The following is a 20555-nucleotide window of genomic DNA, read 5'->3' as shown; positions in this document are numbered from 1 at the left end:
AATTAGTGTGAATTAAAATTAAAATTAAATTAAATTAAATTTATGCATTTAGCAGACGCTTTTATCCAAAGCGACTTACAGTGCATTCAGGCTATCAATTTTTACATATCATGTGTTCCCGGGGAATCGAACCCCCAACTTTGTGCTTGCTTGCTTGCTATCGCAGTGCTCTACCAGTTGAGCTAATTTAATTTCATAAATGTAATTAGGCCTCATCAAAAGCTACAAAAAAATATAATAATAATAAATAGCAAAAAGAAAAATGATAACATTACAAAATCACCTATATAAAATCTACAAACATGTGATCATTGTAGGATCTAAATTTCTGAAAATTACACTTGTAAGTATTTGCTGTGAACATGTCACCTGTGACTGTATGGTTCTGTGTGAGATATGATCTAATCCCTTTAAAAGCACAAGTGAATAATCCCATCCTGCTGAGGGTTTGTATCCCTGATATCTTCCAGCTGTCAGACATGCAGTCTGCCTACAGAATATTACATTATAATAAATGCAATTACAAGTTCTAGCCTTCCTCTTTGTACATGTAAGTGATATAATGATGATTAGCTATTGTATGAGGCATTCTGTGTTTGAATGCATACTTGGAATGGCTCTTCTAATGACGTGTAAATGAATGTGTAGGTAAACTCCGTGTATGCATATCAGCTCTTACCATTTATGGTTTCATTCCCAAACAGCATATTTTCAAAAAAACCCTTAGAAATAAAATGTTATAGTTATTGTTAGTGTGGGGCGGCTGCTGATCCAAACCAGCTTAACCAGAAAATGTAAATGAGGCCATGCCGGAGGCACTAAACTGACACATTCCTCAATTCACTGTATTAAACAGCTACAACATGTTTATTCTTATCAGATACAATGACAGTGTTTATAGCTTACTGAGAAGTTTCATGATTCAGAATAATAATAGCTGAAGTTATATTATATAAATTCTTGAAATGGCTCTTTCATTTTATCGCCATAGAGCTATTATGAAGAAACAGAGATGATGTATCATTCCCCATTCTCAGTCTGAGCACTGAAGAACTAAACTATGAGTCAGAAAGTGCTCCCTGCTTATCAAGCTCTGAGCCTCCTAAAGGAAATTACAGAATAAGAAATCCTATGGAAACATCTGACATAGTCTGGGAAAATTTCACTTCCAGTCATGTGGGTTTCTGTCTGTTCCTTTAGGTTTCAGTTGCTTTTTGAATACAAGTCATATAATCAGTTCAGATAAGGGAAGGACTGAATCCGGGATTTTCTACCATTACAAATCCCTCTAATCTGACTCTCAGCCAATTTATAAACCCCCTATTTTTATAAGATTTACACTTTAAAATAACATTAATGAACATGATTACCGTTGATTAATGCCTCATATTTAATTAGTACATTTACATAGTAGACTATATGTATATGTATAACAATATTATATATATATATATATATATATATATATATATATATATATATATACATAATATTGTTAATTTATTTTTTATTTTTTAATTATTTGTCAGTAAGTTACAACAATACTTTTATACAGCAAGGATGCATTAAATCGAAATACTTTTTTAAGTTTAAAGTTTTCACAAAAATATTAAAAAGCCATTTTCAAACTGTTTTCAACATTGATAAATAATAAGAAATGTTTCTTGAGCATCAACTTAGCATATTAGCACGATTTCTGAAGGATTGTGTGGCTAAAATATATTGAATTAAACAACTGTTATATTAAATTGTAAAAAATATTTAACGATATGACTTTTTTCCCTATTTTTAAGTCTATGCAGACATTCAAAAGCATTAAAATGGGAGATTTAAGCATTTTAAAAAGCCCCCAAAACTTTCACAAAATAAACACCTTTAGGATTTTAGTACACATAAGTTTTCTCAGTTATTATTTTTTTATGGCATTATAAGGTTCAATAGTAATTGTATACTATTATGAACCACTATAATTATGACAAAATGGCCAAATAATGTAAAAAAAATTATAATATTTATGACTGTTATGTATGTAGAATAAGTATTGTCTAGTAACAAAAACAGAATACTATTGTGAATTTTTATAATTCATAAAAACAGGTGGTTTACATTAGTCTCATGTTTTTGAAAGCTGTCACAAAGGAGAAAGGAAGGAAGTGGAAAACCAAGCCAAACACAACAGAGGATCTGACCGCCCCCACAACATTTTATGTTGTCTCTTCTTCCGATCTTACGCAAAACAATGACTTGCTTCCTCATCTGCAAGAGATCTTCTGTTTGGATCCTACAGGGTTAAATGCTTGGAAAGGCAAACAAATGGAGAAAAAATAATGTGATTCTCAGTCATCATTCACTTACGATTCATAATCCCTAATAGTCATTTTGACCATACTTTACCTGCACCTTACACTCCTGAAATACTAGACAGTATCTATTACATTCATTCAACTAGACCGCTATTTGAAAGAAAGATGTTTCAGTTTACAGGAAAAGTGAAAAAAGATCTCAAATGTTATTGTGATAAGGCAAATCTCTAGTTCACAAAGTCACGAATCCTTCAGTAAGAATCTCACACACACGTACCAGAGCTATGCATTGAGCTAGACTATCAGCACGACCCTGTCTGGCAAGTCCCTATCAAATGTTTTTTCAGACTCACCGGGTTCGTAAGGGGTGCTAACTTCACACCTCTGGCTGTTTTCAATGAACCACGTGTGCAAGAGAGAACCACAGGTGTCAGAGCTCTCACGGTACAAAAAAACAGGGTGTAAGAGGTGGCGTAAACAAGGCTTTGAAGGGCCACATCAAACAGGAGAAAGAAGTGAAAGATGTGAATTTTCTTTTTTTATGTGTTCAACAGAAGTGATTATAAAGATGAAGATATAGATGTTGACAGTGTTAAATGAGACCATGTTGCCAGGACACCAAAAATATAGTGTTGGCTCAGACGCAGCTCATATTTGCCCCGTGTGAAATCTATGTGGGCCAGATCTGGGCAACACTGGTTGCTTCCTAGGAATGGATTTTTGCTGACACAGAATTCAGTTCAAGTAGAGCGGCGAGAAGCCAAATCTTTTTCCCTGGAAAACATGCAGGTTCTGAAAGATCGACTTCTAGGGAATAATTAGGGCATAATTCTATAGGGAAGACAACTTGATACTTTACCAGTCAAAGGTTTGGGCACAGTGAAGTTTCTGTATTTATTTATGTCTTCTTTCAACGGGGACACATTCAACTGATCAAAAGACATTTGTAATTTTACGAAAGATAAATGAATGTTATTTTGACCTTTCTATTTAGCAAAGAATCTTGAAAATGAATCACAGTCATGCTAAACGTTAGGGAGATCTTGGTCATTTACACAATTATTTTTGTTGTTGTTTTGTTTATTTATCTGGATTTTCTTATTCCTGATATGCGGTGGGTTGGATAATGGGTAGTAAATGTTAGAAACATTTTCTTGTTTGTTGTTATAGGTTTGATATGCTACTTAAAAAAAATATAATAATCACAGTTTCCACAAAAATATTAAGCAGCTTAGCTGTTTTCAATATTGATATTGGAGCAATAGTTGCTTGCCATCACTAGAATACAATATTAATATACAATATACAAATTTAATTTACAATAAAACAATTTTTAACTATAATAACATTTTACGGTATTATTATTTTGCTGCATTTGTGATTGAATAAAAACATTTAATGCATTCTTGATAAATACAACTTTTAATTTCTTGAAAACATCTTACCCCAAGTGTAAGAATTCCTATATAGTGTGTCTAATATGATACAAAACTGCAGATGCATATTTATGAGCCTGGACTGATGTTTGTAGACTGAGCTCAGGTGAATAGAGCTAGCGGAGGATGGTTTATGGTGACTGAGTAGCTGCTGGACAGATGCTGGGGCTGTGTTAGTGTCTCCTCTGTCGTACAGCTATGCCTACAGCTGCCTTTCCAGGCTGTAAACTTATCATAGGCTCTCATATCAGTGTGCTTCAGGGATCGAGACATGCGCAGAAGCTTGCACCATAGCCCCCAGTCTGCTAGCCCCATTAACAGAGCTGCCTAACAACAGACGACTACGAGGGATAATTCACAGACACACAGATGCTAAAACAGCAGGGACAATACTGCTGTCCTGAAATGAATCTTCTACTCAAAGCAAGAGCTAACATATCAGATGTACTGCCCATATGTGTCTGTACGTGTTCGTGCTCTGAAGCTGAGGTCATGTTGGGTAAAGCGAGAGTGCTCAGCTGTTTGCGTACATCAGTTAGAGAGCAGAACTCTAATGGGCTGAGCTTTGGAAGGTCTAGCTCTTAATCCAAAATTCATTTTGTTCATCAAAGGGACAGATCACCTTATAATTAAAGTCTGTCATTGTTCACTCATCCTCATGTCATCTTTATGATGTTTAAGCTAAAAACAAGATGTTTAGCAGAATGTCCAGGCTGCACTTTTGACCAGAGATTAAGCAACATAAAGCATCATTAAACTACTCCATAAAACTTTGGCACTTCTGAAACCATTTGTGAGAACAAACGGAGGTTTCAAATTGAAAAAATCTTACTTGACAGCTTTAGTCACCATTAACTTTCACTTGAGTATTCTGATATGAATGCTTTTATTTTCTAATGAAGTAAGGTTTTAAAACTATGACAGAATTGTATTCTTTTAAGTCTTTGGGGCAATACTTGGAAGCATTTTTAATGTATATTGCACAAATGCTAAATTATAAACCAAGTGTTTCTTCCTGAAATTAGTTAATCCAAAAAAGAAAATATAATTTACTCACTTTTGTTCTAAAACGTCGTTTTTTTTTTTTTTTTTTTTTTTTTGCGAAATGTCAGTGTTTGTTTCTTTTTCTTTTTTTCTGTGCAATTAAGGGTCAAAAGGCACGAAAACTGTTTGGTTATCAACGTTCTTTAAAATATCTTTGTGTTCTGCAGAAGAAAGTAAGATTTACATAATGGTGACAGAATCTTTATATTTGGGTGAACTATTCCTTTTAATAATATGTAAATGTATTTGTTCAAATGAGATTAAACTCACATTCCACCTGAAAACAGCTTTATTTCATTTACAGTAGTCTTTTGATTTTAAACAGCAGTATATTGCTCCATTTGACATTAGTGCAAAAAATGTATGTGTGTTCTTAAATATAGCAAAACATAAACAATATAAATAACACATTCAACAACATTACAATTCAAAAATAAATGAGATTCAAGAAAAAGAAAGCAACAGTTACATTGACATTGCACAAAATCTCTGGATATTCTGTAATATACATATTCTGTAATTTTTTTCTGTGGGGTCCTGTGGTGCTTTGTATGTATTGTCAAAATTCAGGATGATTTAATTTTACAGAAACACACATACACAGCACTCTGATCTCCCTTGACACAAAGTTATAATGACCTTAAACAAGTTTCTCTGAACTAAAAAAAGCCCTTAAAAAAAGGAAACAAAATCCTAACTTCTCAGAAGTTTTGAAATCATATAATACAATGCTACATTTTAAAACCTACGTAAAATAGCAGAGAGAAGGAATGACCCATCATTGAAAATCATTTACTCACCCTTATGTCATTTCAAACTATATTGCTTAATTTCATCTAAAAGAAGATATTTAGCAGAATGTCCTGCTCTTTTCCCATTCAGCGATCCTTATTTCCACTTATTTCAAATTGTACATACAATCTCGGACATTCTTCTAAATCTATTCCTCTGTGTTATACATAATAAAAAAATGTCATGCAGGTTTGAAACAACACCGTGGTAACTAAACAATTTTTTTTATTTTGGAGGAATTATACCTTGTTTTGGGATGATCTGTGCTCTATTCAGATAAACGAATTACAAAACCCAGCGTTCCCTCATCTGCTCATCTGATCTGTTAAGATGCATTGGTAGTGGCCGTTACCAAAGACATCACAGCACAACACACACTATCTATATCTAATCAAGCTGTCAAATCTGACAGTCCTGGAAAATAAGCAAAATTTTGAAAATTCAATATACAGTGACATGGTTCACTAACTAAAGACTTACGACTAAATACTAATAAATCTGACTTACAACATATAAGAGCTCATAAAAGCAGAGTTAGATTGAAGGGCTTGATATTGAAGTGTCAGTGTTACTCATTACCTGTTAATCAGGATTGGTTCTGAGCACTGTTCACCCTTTCGAAAACAAGAGAAATGAGAAAGTGCAGCTTTAATCTCACAGCTAGTTTTAGGTATGGCTATAGTCTTTATTAGAAAGACAGTGATATCACCTGGTTAGTGATACAGACGTGTCATATTAGTAAGTTTGTACTCATGTAGAGCTAAAACTCTCGAAAGCTTGTAATACCTGTTCTTCCTAAATCTTGCATTTCATACCAAACACCAGTGCTTCTATGATATGTAATAAGTATGTCCATTTGTACATTAAAACTATATTTCCCCTCTTAAGTCAGAGGTGGTCCTTCAAAAATCTCTGAAATAGTGCCATATATTTAAATTACATTTGATAAATAGGAAAATAAGTAAAACATTTATTATGTTGTCAACATGATCTGACACACTCATAGTGATGAATCCAGCCACTGGTTTGTGTGAATTTTCTGCTTCTGAATGTCCATGCTCATCTGTGGTGAGACAGGGCAACCTTGCACATTACTACCACCTAGTGTGGCACAGCAGCACTACAATATTTTTTTCTGCCAGGACGAAATTTCTGTAAACATGCGTGGCAGAACATGTCATGAGCTACATTCCTAAAGTTGTTCATTATTATTATTAATATTTTTTCAGTTTAATATATTATACTTTAATATTTTAAAAAAAGAATCGTAAACATAAATTAAATATACATTTAGATATACATCATACACAAAGTGACTGCAAAATGGCAGAGCAACATTATTTAGCATTTCAAGCACTGGGGTTTATAGGATGAGAGTTTTGAAGGCCTGGAGTGTGAGTGTGAATGTGTGTTTTTTCTTTTCGTCCTTTTTACCCATATTATTTGCAAAATGCTGCAGTGTTCCTCCAGGCAGAGGGAGGGCACTGTGGCCCACGAAACACTTCTCGTCTGATGCTCAAACTGAGCAGTTGCGCCTCTTGGCTACACAGGGCGGGCTGCTGGAGCTAAGCTGGGTCTTTACCCTTTGTCAAAGACTGGTGGAGGAGACGGAAAGAGTAGGAGAGGATGGAGGAGGAAAGTTGAGGAGCTCTAGAACAGCGACTCCCACGCTGCTACGACGCGTGAACATGCACGACGCTGCCACCCATTTATTGCTACGTGGGTTGTACTTTTCTATGGAGTTGAGACTAGAGCTGCCATCATTGCCTCCAACCGCATATAGCCAGCCATCCATGGCGACCAGGTCATGGGTGCTCCTGAAGACCAAAAGAAGGCACATAAGGAACTGACTGGGGGGGTTTGCACTTAAAGTGGTAGTTCACCAAAAAATTATAAGTATTTTTTTTATTCCAAACTTGTGAAACACACAAGAAAACATTTGTTTCAGCTGTTTTTGATCATACAATGAATGTCACTGGGGTCCAAAACAAGCCCACTAGACACAATGGACTTTCATTGTATGGACAAAAAAAAAACACTTCCCACAATATGTTGTTCTTTGTTCTTCAGAAGAGAGAAAGTCATACAGGTTTGTAACTGCATGTGGGCGAGTACATTTTGGGCTTAACAAATGCTTGAAGGTCACTTTCAAACCTGCGGACGTTCATGGGGGCCACTCCCTCCCAGGTGTTGGTTTTCGGATTATATCGTTCCACTGAATTTAGGCAGCTGGTACCATCATTGCCCCCCGCGACATAAAGCATGCCCTCCAATACAGCCACTCCTGCGCTGCTCCTCCTGCTCAACATGTTGGCGATGGCAGTCCAGGCATTACTCTAAAAATCAAATAACAAACGTAGTCATTATCTTAACCATGGAGAGAAAACAAAACACTCTCTGGAGCTGTATCACTGTCTGGTACAGGACCTGCAGTGCTGCTGACCGCTTATGTATAGTTTACAGTAACTGTGTATTTCATTTTTGTTATTTAGTTTTTTCTTTTGCTATTTAGAAAAAAAAAGGCTCAATTATACTTCTGTATAGGGCGGGGCAATATGAGCAAACATTCATACCTCTGTAGATTTTCGGTGTACAGTAGCCTATAGATCTCTGTATTTTGTACTTTGATTAAACAAATAAAGTGAATGTAAGCATGTAGTGCAAAATTATGCAAAATTATTGTGCAAAAAAGGATTAAAATCACATGACACTGTAAAACTGCAAAGTTAAAGTTCCTAAATTAAAAATGAAAATAATAAAAAGCACAAACTAATTAAGCTAATTGAACTTTGAACTGAAACTATTAACTATAGGCTACTAGGAGCGTATTATAGGCTACTTTATTTCAAAGCGAAAAAAATCTGATTGGTTGACCTCTGTTGCTTTTTTGAATACTGCACGTGGACAGAGGCTTCACTAGATTTTAGTGTAGTTTAGGGCGACAAAACCGCTACGCAAGATGCGTACAGGTTGGCAAGTCTGCAACTACATCAGAATCAACTAAACACTGGAGTTTCCAAAGTATGTGAAATATTTAATTAAATTTCTCGGCATATAATCTTTAAAATACGTCCGAGAGTATTACACACTGGCCTGTTGTGGTGGCAACATTTCCACGACCCTTTAGGCTTCGCAAGACTACTGACCGCAAGACCCTTTGGACATTGAACACTGCTGCAAAGATCATCAGTACCCCACTCCCCTCCATTCTGGACTTTTTCCTTGCATGATGCTCAAGTAAAGCCACCAATATCTCACCCATTCCTCCCATTATCACTTCCAGTTCTTGTCATCAGGAAGACGGTACCGGAGCATCAGAGTCTACTCAGCAAGATTTCTCAACAGCTTTTACCCCAGGCTTTGAGAGCCCTCAATTCCAATAACCTCACCCTCCTCTAAAAGCTCATCCACAACCCTGCCTCCTGAAACACACTCTTTTCTCTCTAAATGCATCAGACACTTTCTTATAAACACTCCATGTTACGAGAATAACATTGTGCAATTCTGAGTGTGCTACACACAGGTGAGTGGGCTGAATAAACCACCTGTAGAAATGCACTCTTTTCTCTCTAAATGCACCAGACACTTTCTTATAAACACTCCATGTTACGAGAATAACATTGTGCAATTCTGAGTGTGCTACACGTATACACAGGTGAGTGGGCTGAATAAATCACCTGTAGAAACGCACTCTTTTCTCTCTAAATGCACCAGACATTTTCTTATAAACACTCCATGTTACAAGAACTTAATAAGGACTTACAAATGTTTACTTGTGAATCCACCACAAATCATATTGCACTATTTGCTTCTTAACCCTTAAATACCTCTTTTGCACAATATTATACAGTTATTATGTAAAGTACTTGTATAATCTGTATTAGGTTATGTATATGTATAGTCAACTATTTGTAGTATGTTTAGTTAGATTACCGCTTTCAGTAAGTTAGTTAAGTACAGATTTAAAAATTGTTCTTACGTCTAGTGTTGTATGTTTATATTTATGTTTATTTCTGTAGCACCATGGTCCTGCGAGACACAACATTTTGTTCCACTGTACTGTATGTCCACACATGAATGAGGAATGACAATAAAGCTGAGCTTGACTGGACATGAGATGTTTTGAACATGTCAGAGAGACGCGTGTCACCTACCTGAGGGTCGTACTTCTCTACTGTGGCTAAGTGTGAGGAGCTGTCATACCCGCCGACTGCGTACAAACTGCCGTCTAATAGAAGAAATTAGAATTGCAGCTGTTCTGATGACAATCCTTTACATTTAATAGTACATTAGCAATAGATTTTCACCTAATGTGGCCACTCTGACGTATCTCCTTCTGGTGCTCATGGCAGCGATGGAGGTCCAGGTACTGGTCAGAGGGTCATACCTCTCCGCACTGTAGACAAAATCAAAGAGAGAGAGAAATGTAAAAAAAAAAAAAAATTAATATTATCAAAAAATGTTAATACCATTTATCATTTAATAATAATTTCACATAAATTTTATATTAAAATGTAATGCTTTTTTTTTTTTTATGTTTTTGTCTTTTCGCATTTGTCTAGAATAGTATACCTGTTGAGACAAGAAGCACCATCGTATCCTCCTGCTGCATACAGCAGCCCATGCAGGACCGCCACACCTAAACAGCTCCTCCTCGTTCCCATAGACACCTCAGGTTGCCACGCATTAGTTACTGGGTCATACGACTCTACAGTAGACAAATCAGAGGTGCCGTCATACCTGGTTTGGGAAATGCAAAGGAGAGACAAAGCTAAACAATAGATCTTTCACATATGATGTTGTATATATCGCATCTATATCATGCAAGTAAAGACAAGACCGTCATCATTCACAGAAATCCATTAGTCAACACCGGACACATTTCCTAACTAATCTTAGGTAACTTCCTGATTGCTTCAACAAGGTCATTTTAAGAAATTAATGTGGCTTTCTGAACATTCTGTTCCTTTTGTAATAAATCAAATCTGTATGTGCGTTTTTGGTTGCTGTGTCGCATTTAGCTGTTTATTCAGCAACTTGCATTATAAGTGCCATATTTTTAATATATTGTATCAAATTTATGAGAGATTAAGTCATTTGACAAAATTAAAAATGATTAGAAAGCTATCATTATGACAGTTGATTCCTATCATAATGACTGTCATAATTATACTTTTCTCTCAATTTAGACATTTAGATTTTTATCATAATTCAGATTTTACATTTTAATGTGATAATTATTACTTTTTGTCATAAATCTCAAGTTTGACCAGGTTAGGTACTCAGGTTAATGCATCTAAACTCAAAAGGTCAGCAACACAAGGGTCTCTCCACTTTATTTTGCTGCTATAAAATGAAGAAAACAGTGTCAGATTCAGTTTTAAGTTTGCTCTGACAAACACGAGGCTTTTGGGTCTGCCTACCCTCCCACGGCATAGAGCTTATTTCCAATAGCAGCCACTCCGACTCGTGCCCGCCGTGTTGACATGGATGCAACCATGTGCCAGCGGTCTGTCCTTGTGTCATAGGCCTCACAGTCTCCATGAATGGCAAAAAGACTGCCCCCACCTGAAAGACATTTAGCGTTTAAATCAACCCAACAACATACTGACATATATGCATGTGTGTTTTACGTGCTCTTACAGACCGACAGCAAAGAGCACCGGACTGGCTCCCTCGCAGCGGCGCGGTCGGGTGCGACTGTTACTGAGAACACCCCTCTGCTCGGGCATCAAGTGATACTTCAGTGCCTCGATCAGCAGGTCTTTGCACTCGGAGTGGTGACGCACCAGCAGCTCCGTGTCCACATTACTCATCAGGAAGTCTCGTGTCAGCAGGGGCAGACGCACACACTTCATCAGCTGAAGACATGGATGGAAAGAGTGAGAGGTAAGACGTGTGTGTAAAAAGGATTAGAGAAGAATACAAAAGGAGGGAATAGAGAAACAAGTATCGATTTGCAAAGACATAATCCTGTGATTTACTGTGATGTTGCTAAAAGCGCAGTTTGACAGGAGGAATCAGACCCACCCGGGGCACGTGCTGTCTCCGTCCATCAATGTCATGCTTAACCCAGCTCAGCACAGCCCTGTACACCTCCTCCTCTGATGGGACATTCAAGTTATCACTAGAGATCAGATCCAGCACCTGTAGAAAAAAACATGAAAGGGTTCAGAACTGGTCTTAAAACTAAAGGATGTCTGACTAGCAAGGTTTCAGTTGGACTAAAGTGTTTACATAACTAAAAGACAAATTGCTGTTTTAATCTGAATGAAGTGCATTTAAACATCTTATGTAATACATTTTACAGGACAGATGTGCTCAGTCTGAGATAATCCAGAACACGGTGATTACCCTGATTCCCTATTCAGTTGACAATTTATTATTCAATTTGTGTTATTCAAAGACACATATATTAAATGAAGTTGGTGTAATATATGTATATATATATATACATTTTGTTTTTTTTCTCTCCAATATATAGATAAGCACTACCTTTCAAATGTTTGGGGTCAGAAAGATTTTTTAATGAAAAGCTAAATTATCAACAGCCATAACTAATATTCATTTCAGTGTCAAATGATCCTTCAAAAATGCTGATTTGGAATATTTCTTATTATTATTAATGTTAAAAACCATTGAGCTGCTTAATATTTTTGTCAAAATTGTGGAAATTTTTCAGCATTCGATGATAAATAGAACGTTCCAAAACAACAGCTTTTGTCATTTATTTGAAATAAAAAATTTTGTAAGATTTACTGTCACCTTTGATCAATTTAATGCAACCCTGTGGAATAAAAAAAAAGTATTATTTTATTTAAAAAAAAGACCCAAAATATATATATATCATTCAAATATTTTGGATATATATATATATATATATATATATATATATATATATATATATATATATGCAGAAAATTTTGGGGGGAAACAGCCTAGTTATAGTTAGACTTATTTTCAAAACATTGCTGTTTTTCTTGTGTTTACTTCACATGAACATGTCAAATTACGGGTCAACCAATAGTGCTGAGTGAATGTTTAGATTAAAACAATGGCAGATGAGGTGGTGGGCTGATAGGAGTGTTTGGAAAACTGTTATCCCTATTTTTGCAATTCCATTTGGTGCTATTAGTGAAGCAATAACTGAACACATTAGCCTTCTTTTCTCTGTGTTGTGAGATAAGACTTCAGCTTACCATTACACTATCATCTAATCTATACACGCAGAAGCACCACAGCAGCCTCTGTAGTGTTCCTGTCACAGACTGTTTGTTTATTTGGGGCAGAGGGCACAGTTAACATGGATACAGCTTGCAACAGCTGTTAAGAGTGAGAAAGCATCATACAGAGAGAGAGAGAACGCAGTTCTATGTCATCAGCCAACTCTTGCACCTCTTGGTTCTCTCCAATCAATGTCTAAACAGCAGGGAGATTTCATGGAATCACAGCCTCTCAAACCACAGAGATACTAAGACCAGCAGCACTCTGATTATTCAAAAGAACGCTCTTCTGTGAAGACAGCGGATTAGGAATGATGAAGTGTCATAGTGTCATATGAGAGCAGGAGCTGCTTTCTGCTGATTGGCTGTCTTAGCTTCTCACTGACGTGGTGCTGACACCGCATATTTGAGTGGATGATTGACACTGTATTGAAGGTGCTGATGCAGACAGCACTTATATCAGTGTCATCATCGTGGGCCAATGCGTTCTGACATTTTAGGTTTTGCAAGTCGAAGAAGAGGTCAAGGTTTGGCTGATTAGCACGGTCCAGTTTGCTCCTGCTGATAGATGCTTTAACTATCTTATCTGGGGCCAAAAACAACTCTCTGTTTCCACAGCCATTCAGATGTTCCTGTGTCTGCTGACTGAATACATTTTCTTCTGAGCAATATGTAAAATGCAAATATCTCATTATGCTATTGTAATAATTATAATTTTGGGATATGTAATCATATGTCAAATACGTACACTACTGTTCAAGGATTTTTATGTTTTTGAAAACTTTATGCTGGATTTATTGGATCAAAATACAGTAAAAACATAAAAAGAAGTGGTGTCAGTGACATATAAATAATTAGACATCCGTAGCCAAAACTATTATTCCTCCAAGGATTGTTAGCGCTCAGCTCTCCATGCATAATTTAACAGGTACACTTTTACCCCTCTTTTTATACATCCTGAATAAATCTATTCTTGAATAACCTCTAGGATCAGAGTTTATTCATCAGTAATTAAGTTTGAATTTTCTTACGACCTTGGACGTTTCAGTCTGTTCCTCATACAAAGCTACTACTGTATATGTACTTTTATGGTGTGTGTGTGTTTGGAGCTTAACAGCCCCAGTCCTATCATTATATGAAAAGGAGTGGTCAGGATATAATAAAACAAATTGTAGGGCCAGTCTTGTTTTTAGCTAAATTTCATTAATTAAAATAAAGCTGAAATAAAATTTAAATATAAATCATACTATTATATATTCTTTATAATCTTATTATACATATTATATATAAAATGTAAAACCTAACTTAAAAATTCGACTAAAATAAATAATTTCAAGCACTTAAAAGTACTAAAATATTAAAACTAAAATAAAAATAAATTAATAATTTTTTAAAAGAATTTTAATATATAATAAAAATGCAATATAAAAACACTGTGATGTGATGACAGATTTTTTATTTTGGGTAAAACTGTGCATTTAACTATCTTACTGTCCCAAAGCAGCTGGCTCACCTGTTTGAGTGGTAGTAGCATGAACTCCTCAGTCTTCGATACCTCTACAAAGTGTTGCAGGACATACTTATGGGCTGACTTGAGAAGGTCGCTGCAGGAGTGAGTGTCTGCAAAGCCACGGATGCCCAGGCAGTTTGAGGGGTCCAGCTGGCTGAGAAGGAATTTGCAGCAGGCATCTCTCACTCCGTTGAGCTGCAGGAGACTAGCTGCTGGTAACAGGGTCTGCACGAGGTATAGACAAGTTACAGGGGGTGAAACGGATGAAAACTAGAATGAAGTAAGTGGATATTTAACATCATTAGGCTTTTTTGTTTTTTTATCAAAGATCAATCATTTCAATAATAACCCGCACAATCAGGAGTTTTGCATGAATGCAAAAACATTCCCCATGCAGATTTAAGTTGGGCATGTGAATTCGCTGCACTAACCAACAGAAAACTGCTTGATTCGAATGTGAGTTTTTACATCATTACACTACTGACAACAACAGACTTTTTTGCAAAATGAAAACGTTGCAGAAATTTTGCAAACGTGACTTCACCTTTAGTCTAAACAAGCTGAATACGCATCTGCTCTTTTGAAACCACACAAGTATGAGAAGCTCATCATTTGCAAAGATGCAAATTCTAAGCTAAACCATCTTGAACATCCTGTCTTGCATTGTACCTCACAAAGCAAACAAGATGACATCACACAGAGTAATAATAGAATGCCCTTCAAAAGATACTAAAGGTGACATACCTGCACATTTCCCTCTCCTACTACAATTTCGGCAGTGTAGGCGTACTGGACCAGCTGCTCCAGAGCCTGAGGGTCAATGTCATGCAGGGTCACATGGGTCTGACGGCTCTCTGACATCTCATCTGCACAGTCACAACACACAGCAGTTTTTCTTAACCAAGGCCTATGCAGAACGCTGGTTGATTTAGATGATACCAAAATGGCCCGTTCACACATACAGTACAGCAGCCTCTGGAGGTCACGGGGTAGCTGTATTGTTTGTTGAAGGAGGCGTTCCTATTGCTGGATGACCTAAAGTTATTGGTACTGCTCAACTGGCAATAGCTTTTGAAAATCCGATCGCAAATGGGATGAACATCTGATCAGAGTACTGAGTCTTTGTGCTTTTGAATGCTAGCAGATTAACCTACTCGACAGCTATCAAACTGTCTGTAACGTGTAACAATTGGTTTTCACCACATTTTATAATTTGCATGAATTTTGCATAAACTTTGCTTTATTTGATGTGTTGCCCAAGTTCAATGATGTTCATGACACCGGAAACCGCATAAAAAACAGTCTTGTTAATTAAATAAGGCTGAAACAAAATAATTATTAACAATTATTAATAAACACTATAATAGTATATGTGTATATGTGTAGCTAAAATAACACTGTTTGAGATTTATGACAACACTGAGGTTAAATTAACATTCCACACTAAATAAATCGCTACATCGATTCATTTGTATTTTCTAACTTCTTGTTCTGCACTCTGTTTACACAGTTTTTTTCTTCATATTTCCCATTAACTGTGTAGTTAACAAAGCTTATGTAATGTTATTCTATGAAAGGAGTGATCTACTTTTGCATTTTAAACCCACAATATTATCAACTTATTTCTATTCAGATATTATTTTTCATCATAATATTGGAAAATTATAAAAATTATATACAGACTAATTTGTTCTCATACTTTCTGAATTTCTGCATTTCTCTTACAGGGAATGCCAATATCCCCTATAAGAGAAGTGCAGAAACTCAGAAAGTGTGAGAACAAATTAGTCCAGAGGTTGTGGACAAAACATTAGGTGGTGATAAAAGACTGAAAGGAAAGAAAGGAAGCTTAGGTAATGTACACATCGGCTTGAAAAGGAAGCTTAGGAAATGTACACATTGGAGAGAACACTACACAATACACAATACACCTTAAAGACCATGTGAAGTAAAAATGTGTTGTTGCTTTTTTTGTGACTTTTAGTTTATGTGTTAGCTTTAAAACCATCTATATGGTAACATGCTCCAAACATTTCACAAAAATAATCTTTAATAAATATATACAGAAATTAAATGCTAAACATTTTTTAAATCATAACATAGACCTACTTGTAAACATGGCATGGAAGTATGGACTGCAGGAGGCCAGCACCACCTTGTGTCCCTTGATCTCCTTGTTGGCCACATGGAGCACAATGTCGCAGAGCAGGCCACGCTGCCGCATGCGGTTCATGGATATGAAGGAGTCATGGTAGTGGCGCTTGGAGTTGTGCGAGATGCTGTGGCCATCCCGGTTCAGCAGCTGCATACCCCCCTCCATCATGCCGGTGCTCACCGAGGCCTGCTGGAGTCTAGGCCTCACTCTAAGACACTAAAGAAAGACAAAAAACCCTATGAAATCAAGCATAGAGCTTTGTGGCTTTTATTTCACACCTAGTTTGAAGGTTGTCTATATACTAACGCATTAAAAGTTGACACATTTGAAATCTAAATTCTACAAATACTGCACTATTCAGATTTTTTTCCATTCAAATGCTCTTTAAAATGTCAATGCCCCACCCCCTAATAGAGCGCAACAGTGCACAAGCACTTTTACACTGGCCTTGGTTCTGAAAGTATTTCCCCATAGAGATTTTAAAGAGTTATAAGCAATGAACCAAACCATCTTACATTTGCTACAAAAAAGTATTCAAAATTCAGATAAAAAGACAAAAGGTACAATATTATATACTTTCCTTCATAATTGCAGTCCCAAGAAACATTGTGAATGGAATATATCTGAATTAAAAACGATAGCTTCAACAACAGCATATCATCATGACATATACCATCAATTAACAACCACACAGCTCACAGTAAGTCTGTTTATAACATGTCATTCATAAAATAAATTACTCTATGGAATAAATAAATAATTTTGCTTTCAGAACCAGGCTGCTTGCACTCTACCACCTGAAAACCTTCCTGTCTTAACATATTTCAATAGAAAAATAGTTAAAATCAGGAAATCAAAACTGATTTCACAAGGCTTTTTAAGAACTCTCAAGCAAAAGCTAATTATTAATACATCTGTGCATTTCTTATTTGGCAGGCTGTAAATCCATCTTCATTTGTGCTTTCTTGGTTCACATTTCCTTTCCATACAGCATAATGGTTGCTTCAAGGCATTATGAACAATGAGTACAGAATTGCAATGGGAGAGGCGAGCCAGACTGAAGCGCTCAAACATTAAATATCATGAAAATGATCACTTCAAAAATTCCCACTCAATTTACAGCTTACATGATTTGCTCTTCAACAGTCAGTGGCCTTTTCTCACTGGCCTGAGGACTTGAAAGATTTTTTAATTTGGTCTCTCGTGCACATAAAGACTCTGGCACACTCACTGAATATAAAAAAAACAGCTGCTTGATTATAAAAATGAAACCGTGTTCCAGCTGAAAGGACCAGAGGTATGGAAAGGTTGGACCAGGACATGTCGTGATGAGTTGGCCAGCCAGCTGCACAAACATTCAATTCTCCATCAAAAGCATCATTATAGAAACCAAGGTACCCACTGTAACATGTGCTGATATCTGTCACAATGAGTGGGATGGAGCTGAGAGACATTTTAAAGGTAGGTGATAAATGGCAATCCAGTTGACATGGTGGGATTACAAGATGCCACTTCTTTGATAATAGTGTTGAGATGGATACTGTTTTAAATCAAATCAAGCATCCAGCAATGGGATGTTTCGATGAACAGAATGATTATAAGGTTCTGTTTTCCTTACAATGCCACTCCAGCTCTAAAAGCATTACTCATGTTACTCCAAATAACAGCCGACAGGTGAAAGAGCATGAAAAGTGCATGGAGTCAGAGGCTCAGTATTACAGCCAGCAGTCGTGCGGCTGCCCACAAAATGGTTGTGGGGTTTCAAATGTATAAATCCTTTAGTTATACAAAGCAAACATTGCGGTTCTGAAACCTGAGGGCACTAGTAAACCGTTTAAACATGCAGAAGAGATGAAACAGTTGACTACAGTTTTTTTGTAGTTTGGTAAGCACTCAGGATAGGTCTTCTACAGATGCCTCTGCGTGGCCCTTTAAAACAGTAACAAACAGAGACACTCCAGTACTGCTGCTGAATAAAAGTTGTATTATGATGATTCATTTCAGGCAATGCTGCGTTTATCAAGAGATACTCAATTAAAACTAAACTCCATTAACTATTGTAACCCATTGTAAGTCATTGCTACTAGAATAAAACTGTGCTCAAATAAAAATAAACTAATGATAAAATAAATAATATAACATAATCTGACTATAACACTACAAAGTTTTTGATAATATCCTTATTTTTATGATTTTTCAGCAGCAGCAATAGCTGTTGTAACTGGTATTTGAAAGAAATGTGACAGATTATAAAATAAATTGCACTTTTCTTCCTACATTCTAGGACAGCCTGTCTAGAATGTAGGAAGAAAAGTGCAATTTATTTTATAATACGACTGTTTACTACAGCTAAAGACAATCCCTACAAAAATCTCTAGTATCTTTAAATCTGACTCAGCACACTGTGTGCCAAACAGACAGAGCATCTCTCCCCTCTGTGCTATACAAGGCATGCAGCACAATAACACTGAGTGTAACCAGCACTACCTGAACTGATGGACGCCTTTTCCTTTAATTTCTTTACTTGCTTCATGAAGAATATATATTATATATATGTATATATTTATTTATTTATTTATTTTTTTGATTGAATCCTAGAGTGCAGCAGTTGAGCATCAGGGTCCATATGAAAAATGCATTGAGCTTGTGTGGTGTTGACGTAAATGAAAGCCGCATGAGTGCTGGAGACTGACGTCACATGTTAAGGTCGCGCCGGATGTTTGTTTTTCTAACGATTTGGCTCTTAAACGTGGCTCTGGTGAAACTGCTCACATCCAAACAGAACTGAACAAGATGTCATCTAGCAATCTGATAACGCACCATCTATAAAATTAAAAAGCTATAACAATTCTCAAATCACACCTCCTTAACTACAGTTAGCTAGTGATGGAAAGTCCGAATCATTTCTGCGAATCGAATCGACTTCGTTTCAAAGAACCGGTTCTAAAACAATTGAGCAATTATTTAAACGACCGTTTTTATACAGTCTATGATCACGACGTAATTAGGTTTACGCAAGGTCCTCACCGCGGTGCATATTACATGCTTTGAATATTCCAAGTAACTTAAACCAAATGCATTTTTGAAGTTTATATATTTTTTTAATACATATGTTTTCTCCAATTTAAAAACTAAATTTGAATGCTTGATCCACTTCATTCACTAAAAAAAATCTCAACAGCTCATTCCGACACATCCTGAAGAGAAGATTCACGAGTTCCTGACGCGAGAAACAATTTAAATGAGACGCGAATCGTCCAGAGTGTGTTGAACCGACTCATTGAAAAGATTCAAAACTAAGACGAAAAACAACGATTCGTTCACTAATGGGAAATTGCTAAAGCTCATTGTGCATGTATCGGAAATAAACGTCTGCTGTCCACGTACAAAACAATAACAACGCATAAAATCAACATAATAGGAATCGCTTTTTGACTTAACTAATTTTGTCTTTGTCCAAAAGGATACAGTGAGACATACAGAGATCAGACAGCTGACAAATAAAAAGCATCATTCAGCCCTCATAATATATTTCAGACGCTTTATTAAACTGCACTACAGCATTAGGTACGGAGAAGTCAATGGTCAATGCGCGAGCTTTCAAAATAACTCAAATGACAAACTGACGTCTGAACAAAGAGCACAACAATGCAGCTTTGACACGACGAGCATGTTGTATAATGTTAAAAGTTAAGACAATTAACTGATAAATAATTAAATAAATGTTGCTTTTATTGTCAGCTGATTGAGTTGCAATTCGGTCTGGATGAGATCAGAATCCAAACTCACCTGCCTTGGTTTGTGTCTGATTGACGAGACTCGTTTCTTTCTGAGTAGCGCTCTCTCCAGTTTGGTCCGTGAGTGATGATTAATTTTGATGCGTGTAGTAATTTATTTAGCCGTGCGTGGTTGACATGCTACATCACAAGTCGCATCAAAACAGACGTCTGTCTCAGCTCAGATCGGCAATAATCAACATTTTAATAATCTGTTTATTATGTCACGACAACCTCAAATGTGTCTAGGCTTTTGTCATACAACAACGTTGTCAGTATGTGTGCCTTGTCTACCAGTCTATGTGGCTGTAAATCT

The 20555-nt window shown here is 36.3% G+C and overlaps 1 protein-coding gene across 3 annotated transcripts; it reads right to left on the bottom strand.

Annotated features, from left to right (window-relative positions):
• Nucleotides 1-5054: 5054 nt before the first annotated feature.
• Nucleotides 5055-20396, bottom strand: LOC127944455 (kelch-like protein 17). Of its 3 annotated transcripts, none has more exons than XM_052540377.1 (12): nt 20253-20396; nt 16418-16679; nt 15053-15174; nt 14312-14533; nt 11606-11722; nt 11223-11436; nt 10999-11143; nt 10148-10315; nt 9883-9971; nt 9730-9803; nt 7730-7911; nt 5055-7392 (listed from the first exon to the last, which is right to left on the bottom strand). In XM_052540377.1, exons 2-12 carry the CDS (start codon nt 16629-16631, stop codon nt 7164-7166), a joined length of 1776 nt encoding a protein of 591 aa, XP_052396337.1. In that variant the 5' UTR covers nt 16632-16679; nt 20253-20396; the 3' UTR covers nt 5055-7163. The 3 variants fall into 3 exon arrangements, with proteins under 3 accessions (XP_052396337.1, XP_052396335.1, XP_052396336.1); XM_052540375.1 differs by having other exon boundaries at nt 20257-20395; XM_052540376.1 differs by lacking the exon at nt 20253-20396 and adding an exon at nt 18951-19530.
• Nucleotides 20397-20555: the final 159 nt, after the last annotated feature.

This window comes from Carassius gibelio, chromosome A23, assembly GCF_023724105.1.
Source record: "Carassius gibelio isolate Cgi1373 ecotype wild population from Czech Republic chromosome A23, carGib1.2-hapl.c, whole genome shotgun sequence".
In the NCBI taxonomy this organism is placed as follows: Eukaryota; Metazoa; Chordata; class Actinopteri; order Cypriniformes; family Cyprinidae; genus Carassius; species Carassius gibelio.
Note: the sequence above shows the minus strand (reverse complement) of the source record. Positions and strands in the feature narration are given on the sequence as shown.

Bases quoted from the DNA above. Each gene is read 5' to 3' on its own strand.
- LOC127944455 (XM_052540377.1), bottom strand. From the start codon at position 16,631: ATGATGGAGGGGGGTATGCAGCTGCTGAACCGGGATGGCCACAGCATC. The intron at 10,316-10,998 runs GTAGGCAGACCC...TTCCCAAACCAG, and splicing joins AAGCTCTATGCCGTGGGAGG to GTATGACGGCACCTCTGATT. The intron at 9,972-10,147 runs GTATACTATTCT...TTTTGTCTACAG, and splicing joins GGTGCTTCTTGTCTCAACAG to TGCGGAGAGGTATGACCCTC.